The sequence below is a fragment of the Rattus norvegicus genome, chromosome 1 (genome assembly GCF_021556685.1).
Source record: "Rattus norvegicus strain SHRSP/BbbUtx chromosome 1, alternate assembly SHRSP_T2T, whole genome shotgun sequence".
NCBI classification, from domain to species: domain Eukaryota; kingdom Metazoa; phylum Chordata; class Mammalia; order Rodentia; family Muridae; genus Rattus; species Rattus norvegicus.
In genome coordinates this window covers 261,011,992-261,032,376 of record NC_141534.1, presented here as the reverse complement: position 1 = coordinate 261,032,376, position 20,385 = coordinate 261,011,992, and the positions used below count along the sequence as shown (strand labels likewise).

The window sequence follows — 20,385 nt, the reverse complement described above, 5'->3', positions numbered from 1 at the left end:
CTAGCCACCTAACTCATGATTTTAAATCCCGTGTCCATGCACCCTCTATTACATCATGCTGTCATCCTCCTCAAGATCAAAAGTGGGCACCTCCCAGCCTTACCTTCCCAGAGTGAGTACATCACTTTTCCTAATGCATAGCTACATAGTCATTTGTTTTTCTCTCTTGGTATTCAACGTTTCCAAGTTAGGTTCATTCTTTATATTATTTTTAAAGTAATGCCTTTGCTAAGATAGGCAACACCAACTACGTAGTGGATTTTCAAAGTAAACAAAAGTTAGAGAGTGAAAACCACAGGGAGGATCCAGTGAGTCATAGGAGGCTCCGTGGCTTTGTAAATTTTATAGCCAGGAGCTGACCAGGTTCTTCCATAAATACTGGAGAAATGTGTCTTTGTGCTTCTTTCAGTGAGAGGGGATAAGGGATCATTTCTAAGTACATCGCTAAGTGCACTGTGGCTTAAAAAAATCTTTTCCTAGAAGAAACTATTAAATCAGAGCCCAACTTGCAAGTGTTTTATCTTAATCTAACAGCTGTAGGAAAAAGGAGATACCATCTCAATACAAACCCAACCTAACCTGTGCGGGGTGTGGGTGCGTGTGTGTGTGTGTGCGTGTGTGTGTGCGTGTGTGTGTGTGTGTGTGTGTGTGTGTGTGTGTGTGTGTGTGTGTGCGTTTACTGTGAAACACCTAGGAAGTATACAATCCAAGATCATAGGATCCCTAAAACAGATGAGGTTTGATTATAAGGCAAATCTCCTCCTCCACTCCAACATGATCACACTACACATAGTAATTCTTACGACCTCACCTCCAGGTATAACGAAATGTCTGCTAAAGTGAAAGTATAATGCAAACTGGGAGATTGAAATCTTAAAAATGAAGCTAATGATTGATAATAACACGATAGACGTGGGAAAGACTAAAAAATAAAATAAATAAAACCGGAACAAAACACATCCAAGAATGGGACTCGATTACAAAAGGTATGGGTGTGTGTACTATATGCACATATGTGTGTATATGAGTAATATGATACCAGAAAAAGAAAAAAGTAAAGCATATGAAGAATTCTGGGAAGAAATAAATGCCGAGTCTTACTAAAATGTTTTCAGAAAAAAACTACAACTACTACTGTTCCCTAAATCCCATCAGTGGTGAAACCCTACACTCAGGCATGTAAGTCTCAAACTATAGAAATCAGAGAGATCTTTCAAATCCTAAAGTAAGAGGTATATAAAGAAAAGTTTCTTGATATAAACAACAAAAATGGTAAGACATAGATCTGAAATATCTCAAAAAAACTATAGTTACCAAAAAAGTGTTATGACATAATTAATGTCTTCAGAAAAAAATACTGAAATGTTCCTAAGAGAAAAACATACTTCTGATTTTGTACCCTGGATAATTATCCTGTAAAAGTGAAGGGGGAAAAAGAACTTTCTCAAAATAAGGGACCTCTTTATCAGTAAATGAACTCTACATGAATTGTTACATTCTTTTAAAAACTGGAAAATAATGTTGGTAAGAAACTCTGAAAAACATATAGGGCATTCACAGAAAAAAAATGAAGATATTTTGTTCTTCCTTTTAATTGCCAAACATAAAAAGCAGTGATGTCTTCAAAATAATAACAGGAAAATTGCATTTGATTTCGTATGCTTAAGTTTGTTGAATGATGACTGATATAAGAGGTGGGGATGGTTTTATGATTTTCTCATTATTATTAATTAAATGAATCATGGATAAAGCTTTTAAAAGTACATGTGATAGGCTAGAAAGAGAGAAATTCAATGGGGCCATTCATGAACTCAAGAACGCAATCACATTTATATTATTTCATATATAGAGATTACTAAAATTGCAGCAGAACATGAGTTATATTCAATCCCGTGTAGAACATTTGCCAAGGAAAAGAATATTCTGGACAATTAGACATTCTTAAACAAATTGGAAAGACTGAACATCATGCCATCCTCCTCTTAGACCATAATATGATTAAGTTATAAATCAGTAACAGAAAGATAACTAGGAAATCTTCAAATACTAGGCATTAAACAAAATACTTCTAAAATGAATGGGAGGCAAAGAGAAATCTGCAAGGGAATCAGCTCTAAATTAAACAAATAGGAAAGTCTCCCTTAACGCCATGTAGAGGATTCACCAGAAGGTGCCTGCAACATCTCTGACAACACTGAATGCACTCATCAGACAAGAAGCCCTAAAACCAGCTATCTACACTTCCCGCCAGGAAGCTACAGAACTAAGAATAGGTTGATTCCAAAGTAGCCAGAGAGAAGAAATGATGTGATCAGAAAAGAAAGCAAAAAGAGAAAAAACAAAACAAAACAGGATACAGGAAGTCAATAAGGAAAGCCGATGAAGTTGACAGCAGGCTCTTAGAGAAAACAGGGTTAAGAAAAAACAGAAAGCATGTTCAAATTGTATATGTTCCAGAGGAGTAACAGGAACCTACTTCAGATCTCATGGCTAGCGAAAGGACAATGAACTGACCCGATGAACACTTCTATCTCTGCAAGCTGGACAAATAAAGGGAACAATATTTGAAAGACAAAAAGTTGCCAAACTCACATAAGCAGATACTTTAAATCCAAATAGTCCTTTGGATTTTATACCTTGGAAGAAAGTGAAGCACCAATGACCTTGGAAAACAGAAGACACGGGTTCCTGAAGGTTGACTAGTAAATTCTCTCAAACATCTAAAGAAAAAAATTATGATGATTCTTAATGTTTAAAAAATATTTCCTGATCATGTTGTCTCCCCTGCCAAGTAAGTTTGCTGCTATGGTTCTTAGCTTAGTGTTTTTGTGGCCCTCCTAAGAGTGGGTGTGAGGGTGCCTCAGACTCTTATCTGCTCTTGGGACCCTTTCCACCTACTGATTTGCCTCGTGCAGGGCTGATACGACAGTTTGTTCCTAGTCTTTTTTGTATCTGTTTATGCCGTGCTTGGTTCATATCCCTGGGAGACATGATCTTTCTGAAGGAAAACAGGAAGAGTCAATGGATGTGTGTATGTGTGTGGAGGAACTGGGAGGAGTGGAGAGAGGGGAAGCTGTGATGGAGTACATTGTATGAAAGAACAACACAGTTTTAAAAATAAAACAGACTTTCTTAAGATATGTATGCTTCAATATTCAGAGTGAATATATGTAAGTGTGCCGTTTTGTTAGATACCAGTAATGCAGATTAGATCTTAATTAAAAGTAATGTCATCTGCATTAATACTATTAAAAACAAAATATCAGACTTAGCCATAAGTCTGATAAAATATCTGCAGGATCTGTATATGACTAAATTCTGTTGAAAGAAATATAAGGCTAAGTAAGTGAACAGAGAGATGACCCATGTTCATGGATAAGAAGACCTAATAGGTTTAAAATTTTAGATCTTATCAAGTTGACTTATCCTTGTGGTACAAAACCAACATAATATTCTGACAAGCTAAATTTTTAGATCTCAGCAAACTCATTCTAACCCTACCTAGAAAAGAAAAATATATATACAGTGTAATATAATATTAATATGAATAAAACTGTGCTTAGCTTCAGATTTACAACCAACCTACAACAACCAAGATGGCACGGTAAGGGTGAAGAAAAACCAAAGTCAATGAGAAGGGACAAAGCATCGGAGTTACACATGGTCTTTGCCAAAGACTCAAGGGGAACAAAACATGGCAGAGACTGAGAGTTTTGAAATGTTCCACTTGGAAGATTAGGATGGCTGCATGTTCAAGAAAACCCAGCCACAGGCCTTACTCCTTTTAAAAATGAACTAAAATGGATTATAAGCACAGATGTAAAAGAAAAAGGTTTTTTTGAAAAAAATCCCTAGAATGTCATATAAGATAAAGCTCAGGTGGTCTTGTGTATGTATACCAGTGGCACTGAAGATAAACATTAAAGTCACTAAGCACCCAACAATGGATAAGATGGACTTTGTTAAATTTCAACGTCTCTGACAAGGTCAAGAGAATGACCCAGGCATCGTCAACAGGTTCTAGGAGTAGGGTCTGCTTTAAATTTCCAGGAGTTGACATTTCCTGTTTCTTATGCTAAGGCACAACAGCCTCATCACCTTACGTAAGATAACTCGTGTTTGCAGAACACCAGGCAAGGGTTGATGGGAATTCTTTACGTGTCATCCATCTTTGTTTCCCACCCTTAAAACTAGGTACTCAGCTCCTGTCTGACCCATGTGAATTCTCAATCTCAGAGATGTCAAGCCATGACCTCACTAGACTGCACATTGGTAGAAATGCTAGTAGGAGAAAAATGGAGTCAATGACCCTTTAGAGATTTTTAAATAGAAGGAAAAGAGCTTGCAAGTGTGTACTCTTTTCCAAAGTGCTGCTTCCTTCTAGAAGTTTACTTAAATTTCTCCACCAGGGTAAGGAACCGACTTTGGGAAGCAGGTGTTATTGACATCTGTATGGTCTTGGCTTCATTATATGCTAGAATTGCACGCCCACTTCTTGCAAAATAATTAAGAAGCTGGAGCCCAGGAATCCAGATGAAATTTGATACTGAAGAGAAAGAGCCAAACCTTTGTGCTATTGCCAAACCACCAGAAGTAGGTAAGGGTCCCGAGCTGACTGGGCCACACGACGGCACTGATGTTAACATCCTTATTTCTTATGGCGACGAATGGAACTTGAAGGTGAACGTGCTCCACTGGACCTAAAGGGAAAGAAGGGAAGACGGTGTTTATGTTTCTAGAACAATTCACCAACTTTTCCACAGCCTAGGCTTTTAATATCCATCTTCATTATCATGCCTGTAAAAAAAAAAACAACCAAAACAAAATACAAAACAAAAAGATCGCAAATCCTAAAATATTGGTCGGTGTGTGTGTGTGTGTGTGTGTGTGTGTGTGTGTGTGTGTGTGTGTTTGCCTGTGTCTGCGCCTGTGTCTGTATATCTGTGTTTCTCTGTGTGTCTGTGTGTTCTTTAATTGTAGCAGACAGTGTAACAGGAAATTCAAATCAAGTTTCTGACTTCTCAGTGACAGGTGAACTGGATTTACATCTGCTTGCCCTCCTACCATGGACACTTATTGAACCTCCAGGCCAAGGACAAAGCGAGTTTACTAGACACTTAGCCATTAAATGGGAAGATAAACAGCGGCCTGTTTCATTTCTGAGAATTAGTCCATTTTTTGACTTGAGGTCAATGAATTATATGGAAGGTTCTCCCATTATCCTCAGTTGCTAATTGGTTTCCATCCGCTTTAACAATTGGCCATTGTGCCTCATTATCAGGAGGACATAGGGAGTGCCATTTGGAGGCTTTGCAAGGCCACTTGACAAAGGCAGAAAATCATAGCTGCCTAAACATCAGGTTCCAAATGAGAGTAAGATGGCTTTTCCCCTTTTAGCAGAAAATGTGTAAACATCATTGCACTCTCTACTACACCATCCACTAAAGGAACGACCATAAACGAGCTGAGGTGGCCATGAAACCGTTCACTTTATCCAAAATAAAAAAAGGAGAAGGGAATGCTGCTAGAGAATCATTTGCATATTAATTTCCTATCTGGAAGAAGTTTGTAAGGCTTGCAGATACTCTCTTCGTGTTGTTTGTGACGTGTATGTGCCCAGATGACAGAATCTTATGAGAGTTGAGCTAAGCACACAGTGATGGATATCACAGGTGGGACCTAAAATCTTGAGCTCACAAAAGCAAGCATAAGAATATTGGTTGCCAGAGGATTTCTGAGGTGGGCGGGATAGATGTATGTCAAAGGATATAGAATTTCAGTAAGGTAAGAAGAATGCAGGCAAGAGGTCTAATGTACTATGGTGCAAATCACAGTTAATTACTTGTACTGCATTTGGAAAACCTTTAAGAACGATTTTAAAAGGTTCTCACCATCAAAAGAAAGTAAGTTTGAGATGTAATATGTATGACAGTCAGCCCTATGGAGCAATCACACAATTTATGCATGTAGCTTAAAAATGTCCTGCTGTACATGATTAACATATGATTCCTGTCAGTTAAAAAATATAATAAAAAAAATCAGAAACATACGTTCATCTGTAGTTTCAAAATACTTTGTGCCTACAGCTCTCTGCCCTGATGCCAGACATATGGCAACTCCAGATTCTTTACCAGCACAATCTTTCAACCTTGGCACTTCATATATATACTTGGCGACACTTTATTTTAAATGAGTAAATCTGCATTACTTTTACATGTTCTGTCTGATGTCAACCACAAAAGCACAAGGTTCAAGAAAACATTGACAACCTCTTCAATGCTTTATTTACTCATACTTTTAAGTTAATAAAAATCTCTCAGTGATTTGTGTTCCTCTGGTTAGGGAGGTAAAGTACACTAGAAAGGGGCTAGCCCAGAGTGCTAGCAGAAGTGTAACTGACTATAACAACACTTCAGAGTCTCAGGCCTGGGTCCAGGTTTGTCATTCTTCCCCTGCTGGGAAGATGGTTCTTTCAATCCAGAAGCCATTGGTCCTATTTGTACCCCATTTTCCAGATGGAAGGAAACCTCTTCCCTGAGCTGCCTCATGAGAACCTTGGGCATTCCACACAAAACTCCATATGACCATAATCCTAGAGATGCTTTCCCACTTCCTGCCGCTTGCAGGTCTTGGAGGGTTCTCTGACACTCAAGGCAACAAAACTTCCCTCTTCCAAAGATTATGCCAGACATAAAATGGATGGAGTTTATGTGAATTGGCTAACGTGGTCATGTTTATTCCAGTTTCGGGCCAATCAGGTTTGGCTGAATCTAATGACAAAAACAATCCCTGTGAGGCGATTTTAGGACAAGGATCCTGAGTCAGTTCCAAGCTTTAACACTGAGACAGAGTATGAAACAATGAGAGGAGAGATGAGTGGATCAGATGGAGCATGGCAAACTCTGACATCCTTCCTGTCATGTGGTACCCGTTTTGATGGAGGTCCAATAATCTGTGCGAGATTGGTTATTATGGGTGGCTAACAACTACTTTTGTTAGTTAATGGCCCAAGGTGAGGCCAAGAGCAGTTTCCACTGTACTAACTGTCTGGTAAATGCAGCCATGATTGATTTGTAGGGAATTATGAGCACAATAAAGGTTTTAAGGAACATTTTCTCTTTCCTGCACAAAACCCAGAATATAAACCTGTCCCTGGTAGTTCACTCTCCTCTCTCTCTCTCTCTCTCTCTCTCTCTCTCTCTCTCTCTCTCTCTCTCTCTCTCTCTCTCTCCCCCTCTCTCTCTCCCTCTCCCTCTCTCCCTCTCTCTCTCTATTTCTCTCTCTCTATTTCTCTCTCCCTCTCTCTCTCCCTCTCTCTCTCTATTTCTCTCTCTCTCATGTGCATGTGTACATGTGCATGCATATGCACATGTTTTATGTATGTGTTTGTATGTCTATGCATGTGACATCCAGTTATATGTACCCATGTAAACGAAGCCTAGAGTTTTGACATCATGTGTGTTCTTTGCTAAGATTACAGATGTATACTATGGCCACAGGCGTTATAAGGGTTCTGGGAATCCAAACTCAGGTCCTAATATCTGCCTGGCAGACACCTTACTGACTGACTCACCTCTCTAACTCAAGCTTTTCCATTTGCTGGGTTTACTTTGGACATCTTCTCTGGAAGAAACAATAGCCAAGGATAAAGTCATGTGCTAACCTCTACACCCCATCCTAGTGACCTGCCATACCTAGGAGTGCTCTTGGGTGGCCCTAGTGTGTGCATCATCCAGTTTGATTCCCATAGCTTCCTTGTAATCTAAGAGAAAAGACGAGGAGTTCAATTATATAAGTGCTAAGGAGACGGGGACAATATTAGACATTCAAAACGGTTAGGATCAGAGTCCAAAGACTCCAAAGCCTGTGCCCATGAATGGGCTGCCTATCGCTCATATGGGCTCCTAATCCAGTGTTGCTGGCAGAGAGAGACTGCAGTGGCTACACATGGATCCTCATCACTCTGTGTGACTTATCTCTTAAAGTAAATCTCCTTTGTCAACAGGATGAAAATAACACATGGGCAGGAGCCCACTTGCACTGATGACTCTCTAAGTGCCTGGTGGAGTCCGTGACACACATTAAGAACTTGATCAGCATTTCCTGAATGACTTAGTGAGGGGTTGGTTGTTTCCTGTGTAGTTTGTTTTTATTGGTATCGGAAGCCTGTGAGGCCAGGTAGTGCCTAGACTTAGGCCATTTTAAAGTTGGAATTAATCTGAAGGTTATGTTTTACAGGTTGGCATGGTAGGGACATCATCTAACTATAGTCCATGTTTCTCCCTATACATCTGTATTATATGTTCTTTTTACTAGAGGACAAAATAGCGCAGTTTGCCAGGAGCTCCTTAAGAATGTGCTATTTCCATGCACAATTTTACCCAGTCACTAGGTTATTAACAGGAATGGAGTTTTTCTTATTCACCTCAACTCTTTCAAAACATGTAATTTTCATTTTATGTGACATATTACTAGAAAGACATTATGGGGTACACAGCAGTCCCTGCTGATCCATTTTCACTTGGTAAAATTTCTGTTACTCATAACCAATTATAGACTGAAATTCTTAAATGGAAAATCCAAAAGTAAACAAAAACTCATGTTTTCAGTAGCATATTGTTCTGATTATTATGATTATGTGCTATGCTGTGGCTGACCTGAAGCATTCATTCAGTTTATCTGTGTATACAGACACACACACACACACACACACACACACACACACACACACACATACACACACATACACACACACACATTTGGGCAAATTAGCATTAGAGAACAAATGGCTTATTTGGGGTTTGGTACAACTTGCAGTCTTAAGAATCCTTTGAATCTTGAAATACTTTCCTCACAAATTAGGGAAAGGCTTCTGCTTAAATAAAAACCATAGACGAGTTTCAACCCATAGATTTTGCTGATGAGGTGTGTTGAGTGCCCACATCAACCCCCCTTAGCCCATAATCCAGAAATGGTAGTTATGTTTCAGTTAGCACGATTCAAAGTTCAGGGCAGGTCAAACACCAAAAGCATCCAGCACAAATAAAACAGCCTGGGATCTTAGTGGCTTTTCCCACCAATCATCAGCCAGCATCATTGAAACTAATGATAGCACAACACAGAATTGTTATTTATAATATCATGGACTTGAAGTAACCTTGGACATACGAAGATTTTATTTTTTTTAAACATACACAATTCTTGAAAACAACTGAAACATGTGCTTTTTAAATCTTCCTTGGGCTCTTCCAAACAAGCCAAACGTTCAGTTGGATTTACGCATTTTTCATTCAAGAATGAACCTAGGACCATCAACTAGATAGCTTCCATTTTTATTTATTTTCCAGTAATCTCTAAAGCAAAGGGGGAAAGACATTTTATCTACACCCGAGTCTACGTGTACACACTTATATGCATCAACCTTTCAGAATGGAGTTACAAAGCAAAAAGCCTTGGCAAGGTTACCTACACCTTTAATAGAAGTAATCTATTTCTGCATGGTGAAGTTGAATTATAATTGAACATGCATTTCGGCATTTTGACGTAGATGATTTTGGGAGCCAAAGTGAACCTGGTTTCTGCTCTGAAATCTAGAAAGTGAGGTCTGGATAGATGGAGTTGCCAACTGGGATAAAAAGGGGAAGAGAGGGAGAGCCACTCATTGCTACTTACAAACCACGTGAAGGAAGAGGAAAGCTGTGTCAGAGCCAAGGTTGTTCTCTGCATAGGCTGTCACCTGGAAGATCCCCGCGCTCTTATACACATGCCTGATGCCATCCTCAATGGGGCTGAAGTTGGCATAAGACACAGCAACCCCATCCCCAAAGTCAAGCTGGATGTTTGTCCTTTGGAGGTCACCCTGCAAGGGAACAGAAAATGGTCTGGTCTCCTCCACAAGCTTCTGATTGACTTTTATCTGATACTAATTCTCAAAGTGTCAACATCACCCTGTAATGTCCCAGTGCTGTCTCTTTAGCAAAAGATAATTTCTATGAAGAAGTGTGGGCAAGGGCTGGGGACCTGAGGGCCCAACCTCGGTGCTGTTTGATTTGGTATGACTCTGGCAATAGTGATAAGGAGGGGACTACCCAATATTCTAGAAAGGGAAGACCACACAGGCCTGACCCCTCACAAGCATGGCTTAATTCTTCTGTGGCATGATAATTACAGCAATCAGACAAAGCTATTGCTTTATCGCTATATAATTTCAGCAAGTCAAGCAGTTAATCCCTTCAACGTTATATTGTAGAAAGCTTTGATTTGAGTGCTGTATCCATTTCTTCTGGACACATGTATGAACATCCAGAGAAATATAATGAAGGTTTTAGTACTGGAAAGTGTTACTGTCCACACTTTTAAAGTAGAGGTAAAATACACACACAAAATACTACATTAAAGCCATATGGCTAGTAGCAGAAAGAACCAAGTTTTGAATCTCGACAGCCTCCTTTCAATATCTTTAATTACTGGACCATAATTTTCATTAAATTTAAGAAATGTATTAGTCACTTACCATGTATTAAACACTGTCTTCAAAAATAAAAACAGGAGGTAGCTCATTATTCCATTCTATGGATGGATACTGCATGCTATCTAAAATTACTTTCTTGTTCTTGCCTAGGATTTCCTGAAACCCACTTAAGTCATGATCTCTTTCTAAGTGATTCAGCCCACAGATGTCTCTGCCCTTGGAAGTCCAAGCACACCTCTGAGATTGCCTCTGACATGATATCCAGTGGCTCAGCTGAATACAGTCCTACCTCAAGCTGACGGGTGGCCTCTCAAGTTTAAAGTTAACCCCCATGATTATTATACACCCCACATTTCATCAACATTTATGGTAAATGTATGATGCAAACCATAAAATAATAATCCAGAATGAAGAAGGTTTAAAAAAAAGCCTGTTTATGAATATGTGGCAAACAGACCATGGGCTAAACTTTCTGAATCTGTGAGCCAAAAATCTTTCCTAGAAAAACATCTGACTAATGTACAAATCAAAAGATTGTGGCCTGAAATTGTGTGCTGGCCATATCTTCCCTTTGCACCTCTCCTGCCATGGCCATGTAGATGTGAATGGAATGCTGATGGGTGCTCTCTTGACCCTCTCAGGACGTCAACTACCCTTGAGTTTACAAATGTAAATGAAAGTGGAAATGAACTGCAGGCAATTGAAATGGATAAGATCATGGCTCTTCACATCCATTTGAGAAAGTTTTTATAGCTCTGGTCCTGAAAACTCTCTAGTGGAAATGTGATAATGACCTCCTCTGTGAATCTTAAAGTCCTCTAATGCAAGCATCAGTGTGAGTGAAGGCTGAGGTATCTGCCAGGTCAGGATAAGAAGCCTGCACCTGTCTTTGCAGTATAGTTTGGACTTTAAAGGTTCTGAGGTGTTCAGACTAGTGAGAAAAAACCTCCTGCTTGCTTTGCTCCCTTTCCGAAATCTCAAGAGCCTGGAGCAATTTGCATATACATTTAGAGGGCATTGTCAATCAAGCAAGCTTTCCAGTTCTACTAGTCCAGCAAAGAGTGCTAGGCAAGTCCTGGTCTGGAAAAAAGAAACATCTCACACAGGGAGCAAGAAGCAGATGAGTGGACCGGAGTGATAGCATACACTCAAGTTTGACTGTCTGGATTGCAAAAGACACTAAGCGATGAGTTAAGGAAGATGGTTGCTGACTGAAAAGCAATACCCACTGTCTGTGTTCTGTACAAAGTTAACTTAAAAGTTATTCCAGTCATCTTCCCTGAACTCATATTCATAGGTCCAAGACTCTTTAAAGGCTTGTGGACTCTTCTAATTAGTGAGGGTAAGAGTTCGAATAAAGTCAGAGAGGCTCTGAAAGCCAACAGCTATGATTTGAGTGTCCTCTCCAGCATTCATAATTCACAGGTTATATCCTTATGGCAATAAGTACTTCCAGAGCACAAACTAAGGAGAACCCTTAAGAATATCCAGGTAGGTCATAATGGCACAAGTGACAATCCTGGTATGAAAGTCGTAGAAGCTTATGAAACACAAGTTTGAATGCAACATGGTCCACACTGAGTGAGTCAAAAGAGGCAAGGAGAGACTGTCTCAAAAAAAACCAAGGTTCTGGCTCAGAGCCAAGGTCCCGAGTTCAAGGTAAAACATAAAAGATATGGAAGGGAAGGAGGGAGAGGGTATAGAGAAGAGGGAAGGCTAGAGGGAGAGGGAGAATGAGTGACCACGCAAGCAGTCTCTTGCAGAGGCGCTGTGGACTGGGTCTTCCTTACAGATGACTGGAGGGGTGTCTATGCACGTATCACTCTCTTCCTCTTCCTTTCCCACTCTTCACATCAGTGTGGCAGCTGGGCGGCTTGTGAGAATGTTAGATTTCTGTTTCCTTCTTCTCCTGAGATCATGAATTGTCAGCACGTGGATTCTGACTGCAGACACCCACGTGATCACCTACCTCCTCCATTAGAATGATGAAGGTTGCGTTATGTCCCTGTTCTGCCACCAGGCGCCCATCAGTGGTCACCACATGGAGGCCCCGAGGAGCTTTTCCAGGACACAACTGAGTCTTGGCAGAATATTTATCCCTTAAGCCATCAGTGCAGTTGTTGGATACAATCCTTCGGTACCTAAAGAGATTCGACAAAAAAAGTTTTGACAATGGTCTAGTATATAATGTGAATATGTACATGTATGTATGTATATGTATGTGCCCACACATGTGGGTATAAGCATATATGTGTATGTGTGTTTATGCATGTGTGCACATGTGTGTACATGTGTATGGGCATGCTTGAGTGTACATGTGTATTTATACATGTATGCATGGGTATATATATGTATGAGTGTATCTATGTATGTGTACATGTGCACAAACATGTGTGGATGTGTGTTGTTTATGCATGTGTGTATGTGTTTATGTGTGTGTGTATATATATATACATATATATATGTGTGTGTATGTATGTGTATATGTATATGTATGCATATGCCTATGTGTGTATTCACATGTATGCATGGATGTGTATATGTATGTGAATGTGTGTATGTGTATAATGTATATGTATGTGTGTATTCATGTGTGCATGTGTGTTTATATGTGTGTATTCACATGAATGTATGGGTGTGTATATGTATGTGTATATATGTATGTATTTGTGTGTATGTGTATTGTGTGTGTGTGTTTATACATGTGTATGTGTATATACATATGTGTATGTGCATTGTGTGTTTATGCATGTGTATATATATGTGTGTGTGTGTATAATCATGCTGTGTGTGTATGTATGTATGTATGCATGAGTGTGTACATGAGTGTGTGTGTGTGTGTGTGTGTGTATGTGTGTGTGTGTGTGTGTGTGTGTGTATTAGGAAGGTAGGGCACGAGAAAAGATGCAAGCAAAAATACTTCTCACAGTTGCTCATAAAAGGCAAGTCTCCACAAAGACAAACAGTGCTCGGGAGCTCTATCCCCACATCTCAGGAAGGCTAGCTCCTTAAACATTATTATTGATCCCACCTAGTACACCAGGGATCTGATCAGTGTCTAAACCAGCCCAGAAAAATCAATGTCTGACTCACACACAACAGAGAAGGAGGTGAGCACTGGACTAGAGAAGCAGAGAAAAAGCAAGTAAGTGCACCTCTGTCTGTCAGCAAGGGTCTGTTCTATTTCCCCAAGGCTGCCTCCAACTTTCTCTGTACCAGGAAGCAGTTAGAACATCAAATTTTTAACTCCCAATAATCAGACAGTTTCTCCCTACCTTCTCTCCATACCAAGATGTCATTAATGGAATGTCTAGCAAAAATAAAAATTAAAAAATCATAACTTTTACCCTGGAGTTACTGGGCTACTTTATAACACATTTTCTCTGTTTTCTAAAACATCAGTTCCTCCTTAACACACACATCACATTACATGCACAGTTTTTTCTTAATTTTTATTATTATTAATCATTCCATTCATTAACATATCAAATGATATCCCACCTCCTGGTTACCCCCTCCACCAACCCCCAATCCATAATATCACACTTCCAGTTACCCCTCCTCCAGTCCACCATCCCACATCTGCCGTGCCCCCTATACTTTGCTTGTATGAGAGTGGTCCCGTACAGAAGCACAGTTTTTAAACTCCTATTCAACTCTGCTAAAGCAAGACAGCCTTACTAAAGGGGTGTTCCTGGGAAACCTCCTTGCAAAACACTGGCAACGTCTATGGTAATGGTATCAAATGTTCAGCAACATCTCAGCAAAACGGCCTTGACCTCTGACCTGCCACACAGTTATTACTTCCAGAAGGTCCATGATCTGTGCATCATCACTAAAACTGATGTGAAGAACACATAAAAAATATCCCAGTATTACCACTCTCTGCACTACCACCACCATCACCACCACCACCATCAAGTCTTGTCTTCCTTCACCCTGTGTCAAGAATAATCAATTGACCCACGATGTCTTTTTCTGAAAAACCCAAAACCACACAAGTCTAGATGATACCAGTCCTCCATTATATCTGACTTTTCTTTCTTGATGCTGCCTCCCAACTGGATCACACTCCACCCTCTATTCCTTCTTCTGAGATCACATGGTGATGCAAATCAAATGTTGTAGAGAGCTCCTCGCTCAAATGAAATTATAACACATCGTCATCAACTGTCTGCTGAAATATGTCCGTATCATTGCTATCCACTGTGGCAGCTGCTCTTCAAATGTGGCTATCAAGGCTTGAGATGTAGTTAATATAGCATGATGAAATAACAATAGCTATGTTATATCACATTAAACAAAGTGCAATGTTAAAATTATGTTCACCTTTCAATTGCTTTAATATGAGAAGGCTACAATTATACACTTTATATTACACTTATGCATATATTATATACACAGAACTGCAGTCCTTTGGATCTTCACTGATTTAGTTAAATCAAATCATTCTATGTTAATATTTCTGGGTTATTTTTACCTACAAGATAGTTTTTAGTCATGACCAACATCTTAGAACGACTGTATTATAAGGCACAATTCATGTCAACCATTTCCTTTCTTTATGGCTACCAAGAAAAAAAACATGTTGGTAATGTATAATATAAGCCAAAGTTGGGAAATCTGGAGGTGTCTATAGATACCTACGGGAAATCTTTCAAAGAAAAAAGTGAATAGATATTTTTTTTAATCTTTTTCAGACTTGGTTAGCTATTTGCTGTTTGCATACCTATGTTGCTTAAAAGTGGATCAAGCTCTAGACACCATGTACTTATGTGATATGTCCTAGAGAGTTTAGAGAGTACCCACTACTCTCTGCAACCATACAGGGTTAAAGTAAAAGGATCTGGACAACTTGGCTAACAAGGTAGAAGAAACACAGGCAGACATGAGAGCGGAGCCCAGAGCACTCAGGGTCTTGCTTCTCTGAACGTGGTCTGAACACCTCTCCTTGCCCTGTGGGAAATGGTTACAAACGAAGAAATGAGCTTCACTCCAGATGTTCCAAATCAGAAGCTGACTCACAGAACCTCAGGTAACCATGAGACCCATCAAAACACGATAATGGTGTCATGGTCCCCCTGCCCACTCTACAGATCTCTCCTGAGTCACTGACGTAGAAAATAAAAAATAATTATGATTTTTTTCTTTGAGTTTGTTTATATAGTGGATTACGTTGATGGATTTCTGTATATTGAACCATCCCTGCATCCCTAGGATAAAGCCTACTTGATCTTGGTGAATTTATTGTTTTGATGAGTTCTTGGAATCTGTTTGTGAGAATTTTCTTGAGTATTTTTGCATTGATATTCATAAGCAAAACTGGTCTGAAGTTCTCTTTCTTTACTAGGTCTCTGTGTGGTTTAGGTATCAGTGTAACTGTGGCTTCATTGAATTAATAGGTAGTGTTCCTTCCATTTCTATTTTGTGGAATAGTTTGAGAAGTATTAGAATTAGGTGCGCTATGAAGGTCTGATACATTTACACAATGGAATATTGCACAGCTATTAAAAACAATGACTTCATGAATTTTTCAGGCAAATGGATGGAACCAGAAAATATCATCCTGAGTGAGGTAACTCAGACCCAAAAGGACACACATGGTATGTACTCACTAATAAGTGGATATTAGCCGAAATCTCAGAATATCCACATTACAACTCACAGATCATATGAAGCTTAACAACAGGGAAGACCAAAGTCTGAGTGCTTCAATCCTGCTTAGAAAGGGGAACAAAATAATCATGGGTGGGGGAGATAGTGGCAGAAGGGACCTGGAAAGGAGTGGGGAGGGGAGAAAGGGGGACAGGATCAGGTATGGGAAGAAACAAGAGGGAAGTCCAGAGAGCCAAAAGAATGACTAGAATTATGTAGCAGTAGTGGGGCATGGGATGGGGAATCACTAGAAAGTCCTAGATGCCAGGGAATCAAGAAGCTCCCAGGACCCAACAGAGATGCTGTTAGCTGAAATACCCAATAGAGGGGCGCTAGAACCTGTAAATAGGTGTGACCCCCAGTTGAGGGATGGGGCCACCTGCCCGTCTCAAATTTTTTAACCTTGAATTGTTCCTGTCTAAAGGAAACACAGGGAGAAAAATGGAGCAGAGACTGAAGGAAAGGCCATCCAGATACTGCCCCACCTTGCAATTCATCCTAGACATCTGCAGACACCAAATCCTGACACTATTGCTGATGCCTAGAAGTGCTTCCAAACAGGAGCCTAGCATGCCTGTCCTCTGAGAGGTTTCACCACCACTTGACTAAGACAGATGCACATACTCACAGCCAACCATCAGACTGAGGCCTGGGACCCAGTAGAAGAATGAGGGGAAGGACTGAAGGAGCTGAAGGATTACAACCCTACAGGAAGAACAACAGTATCAACTAACCAAACCTCTCAGAGCTCCCAGGGACTAAACCACCAACCAAAGAGTATACATGGAGGGCTCCAAGGTCCAGCTACATAAGTAGCAGAGACTCACCTTACCTGTCATCAATGGGAGGGGTGACCCTTAGTTCTGTGGAGGCATGATGCCCCAGTGTAAAGCGATGTTAGAAGGGAGAAGCAGGAGTGGGGACACCCCTATAGAGGGAAATGGGAAGGGGGATGCTATGGGGGTTTGCAGAGGGAAGACTGGGAAGGAGGACAACATTTGAAATGTAAATGAATAAAATAAGTAATTAATAAGAAAGAAGAAAAAAACAAAATAAAACAAAAGATGAAACAACTCATCCCAAGAATGACCTCTGCCAAGTGTCTGAGGGTAACTGGGTGGGCAGTGAGAAATAGCAGTCACCTAAATAATTACAGAAAGTGTCCTAAATGGCCTTGTCTTCTTCTTCCAGAAGTGGCTAGGATGGGGCCTGTGCATTTTATTTGATGTGTCAAGTGTTAGTGAGTTGAGAATGTCCATTGATCTCCCACTAGGGAGTGTGCTGTAATATCTACACACTATTTAAATCAATTTACTTCAGTTGAAACTGGAAAAGTAAGGCAGGCAATGGAGGTTTTAACTAAACAATTATAATTTTCTAGAGATCAATTCTAAATGATATTTCTGCCTGACAATTTCTTCTGATAGTTTCTAAGCAAGCTATCATTGGCTAAACATTTCCTCAGTTTCCCTCAAAAGCTTCTTGATACAAACTTATGCATTCTATACTCATCTTTTTCAATGGGGGTACACTCCCTTTCGTTTCATCATTGTGAATGGAGAACATTGAGTTGTGAACAGACAGCAATGAGTTGTGAATGGACAGCAATGAGTTGTGAATGGACAGCAATGAGCTGTGAATGGACAGCAATGAGTTGTGAATGGACAATAAAGAGTGGAGTTCCTTCATGCATTGGGCTTACCCAGTGCTGTTAAGGTAGCTTTGACCAAGGCTGCAGTCCTTTGAAGGGGAAGCTGGGTTGTACCAGAAAGCTGGGACACACTGGCTCTCTCCATGTCTCTCATAGCCATAGTCACTATCAAAAAAATAAACATGGTAGAATGATGTGTGTTAGGAAATGTTAAAACACCCAAAGGCATCCATAAATATACATAGGTCCCACTTCCTCCCCAAAGTCATAACTCATTGTTTTAATTAGCCCCAGTCAGGCAAATAACCTTGCATTAAAAGAAAAAAAAGTACTTTTAGAAATGGTCTCATCATTTAGAATTACAGTCTGGAGAGAAAAATAAGTATTAAAAAATTTCAGACTAGAACATACATGAATTCAAATACATGACAGGTTCAACGGCTTGGAGGTGAGAGCTGAGGGGAGGGGTACACTATACATTTAAAAAACATACCTTGAATCACAAAATTAATTAAATAAGTAAACGGCAACCAAGAAGATGTCTTTAAAGGTCACGATACATTTCTATGTAATGGTTCAATATGTACTATGTACTGTCTGAAAATTGATTTCATAGAATTCATATTCATTTTTACTTTAAATTCAACTTCTTTTGAGCTGGTGTGTGTTTGTATTCACATGTATTCCCACAGGGATTCAGACTTATTTTGTTTAGATAGTCTATACAACCTTAGACATGAAACAAAACTAGAGTTCTTTTCCCTGCTCCTACAGGACCACAGCCGCAGCACCCGAGGCCAAATAGCATGCCCCTCCTTCTTTGAGTTTTATAAGGTTTTCAGATGGGTAAATGTCAAAATATAAGAGTAATAACGTAAGTGGAGGAGATTAAATTCTTAGAACCAGCCAGGGCTGGTGATCATGGAGAGCACCCGCTCTTGGTCCACTCTTCCCATTTCCACATCAAGGGGATCACTGAACCCCAGACAGCACAACCTCAGTGTCTGCTATCAACCCACTGAGCGTCAGGGAAGCGGGGAATAGGGCAAATCACTCTCTGTCCTGCATTGATATATCTTCTGTTTTCTTCTTACGTTGTCCATGAACTAATGGGTTTGTGAAAGTCCATTGAGAACACTGGTAAGTTATCCTAGTGAATGCACGACAGATATGGAAGGAAAACAGGTCTACAAACACAATGATATCTCCTTTATTGTGCACTGTGTGCTATGACCCACCAAACAAATGTGGCAAGGCCTGGCCTCCATTCTTTTCTTCATTCCTCTGAGGATACATCTCATACTCCAACAAAACACAGCATAAAGAAGTACTGACTGATTAATGGCATAACGTTCCTCACTATCCACATAGTAATCCCAGCCTACATCTAGGTACACTTTTAGCCCTCTTCCTCCTTCCTTCCTTCCTTCCTTCCTTCCTTCCATCCTTCCTTCCTTCCATCCTTCCTTCCTTCCTTCCTTCCTTCCTTCCTTCCTTCCTTTAGTAAAGTGTCATGGGCGTGAATCATTACTCTTTCTTTTCCTGTGTTTTGTGGTTTCTTCCTTAATCTTCTCTAAAATCTAGGTGACATGAACCTATTATTAGTTTACTGCATGGGGGGCTATCATATGTTGGAGCTGAAAAGGAGATTATATATTTCATTGATTCTCAACAATTAAATCATCTATCATAAGTGCTATTGAGTAAAATGATGTCATAGGTGCATTAAAACACAAACCCTATAATTACCGCCATTGAATTGTGTCTATTTCTGCAAGAAGAAAGTCTTCTTGTCCAAGACACAGGTGAGTTTACTGCAGAAAGTGTCCCCAAATGCTCAAGAGATGAGTGAGATGGGTGTGAGCAGAGCTGCCAATCAATGGAAAGGCAGAACCAAAGGCAGGTTTGATACAAACATGGTTCAATGAAGCTGAAAGAAAGGAAAAGGAAAGAGACGATTCTGCCAGGCGAAGCCTTTGGCAAGTGTATGAACCATGAGTAGAGAACAGCTGGCTCCTAGTTCATCTGGACTTAGTGCAGCTTGCAATGTCCATGGGATCTAACTCTGAAAATTGTGGGAATTTTGCAAGGGAATTAATGACTGCTTAAGTTATTAAAATTTAAACTATATGACATTTCATTCACATAGATTATATTTGAAAGTCAATAAATACACCAAACATAATCTACTACTTCATTGCATTTTAGCATCATGTAACTATAATATTGTATATATGTTTTTACATATGCAACATATGCTAAGTTACATATGAATCTTGTTTTGCCTATGTTCTCAGGGTCTTTTATATCCATGTATGCACTTAGTAGGAATATTATACAAAGTGGAGCTACTGGCCATGTCTGTTCAGTTCTTCATTCATTAGTACAATGTTGAAATCGGCCATTGTGGGAATCTGTGCGGCATTCAGTGTTTGTTCCCATAGAGTTAAACGTTTGTCGGCACACCACTGAACGTTGAACTTCAAGCATTATTTATGCATGGAAACATTGGGCTGTGGTGTGTGCAGACTACGTCTAGAAAACTCCCCTATGCCTTTATAAGATGAACCTGTTGACCGGTCCTGCTGACCCTAGAAAATATTGGGAA

General features: G+C 39.9%; 1 protein-coding gene across 1 annotated transcript in view; it reads right to left on the bottom strand.

Moving 5' to 3' along the window:
• Sorcs3 (sortilin-related VPS10 domain containing receptor 3) overlaps window positions 1–20,385 on the bottom strand; it is a 618,610-nt gene that overhangs the window by 28,978 nt on the left and 569,247 nt on the right. The window contains 4 exon segments of the mRNA NM_001106367.3: window positions 4,567–4,700; window positions 9,673–9,859; window positions 12,441–12,612; window positions 17,829–17,942. Coding sequence (NP_001099837.2) covers window positions 4,567–4,700; window positions 9,673–9,859; window positions 12,441–12,612; window positions 17,829–17,942 — 607 coding nt within the window.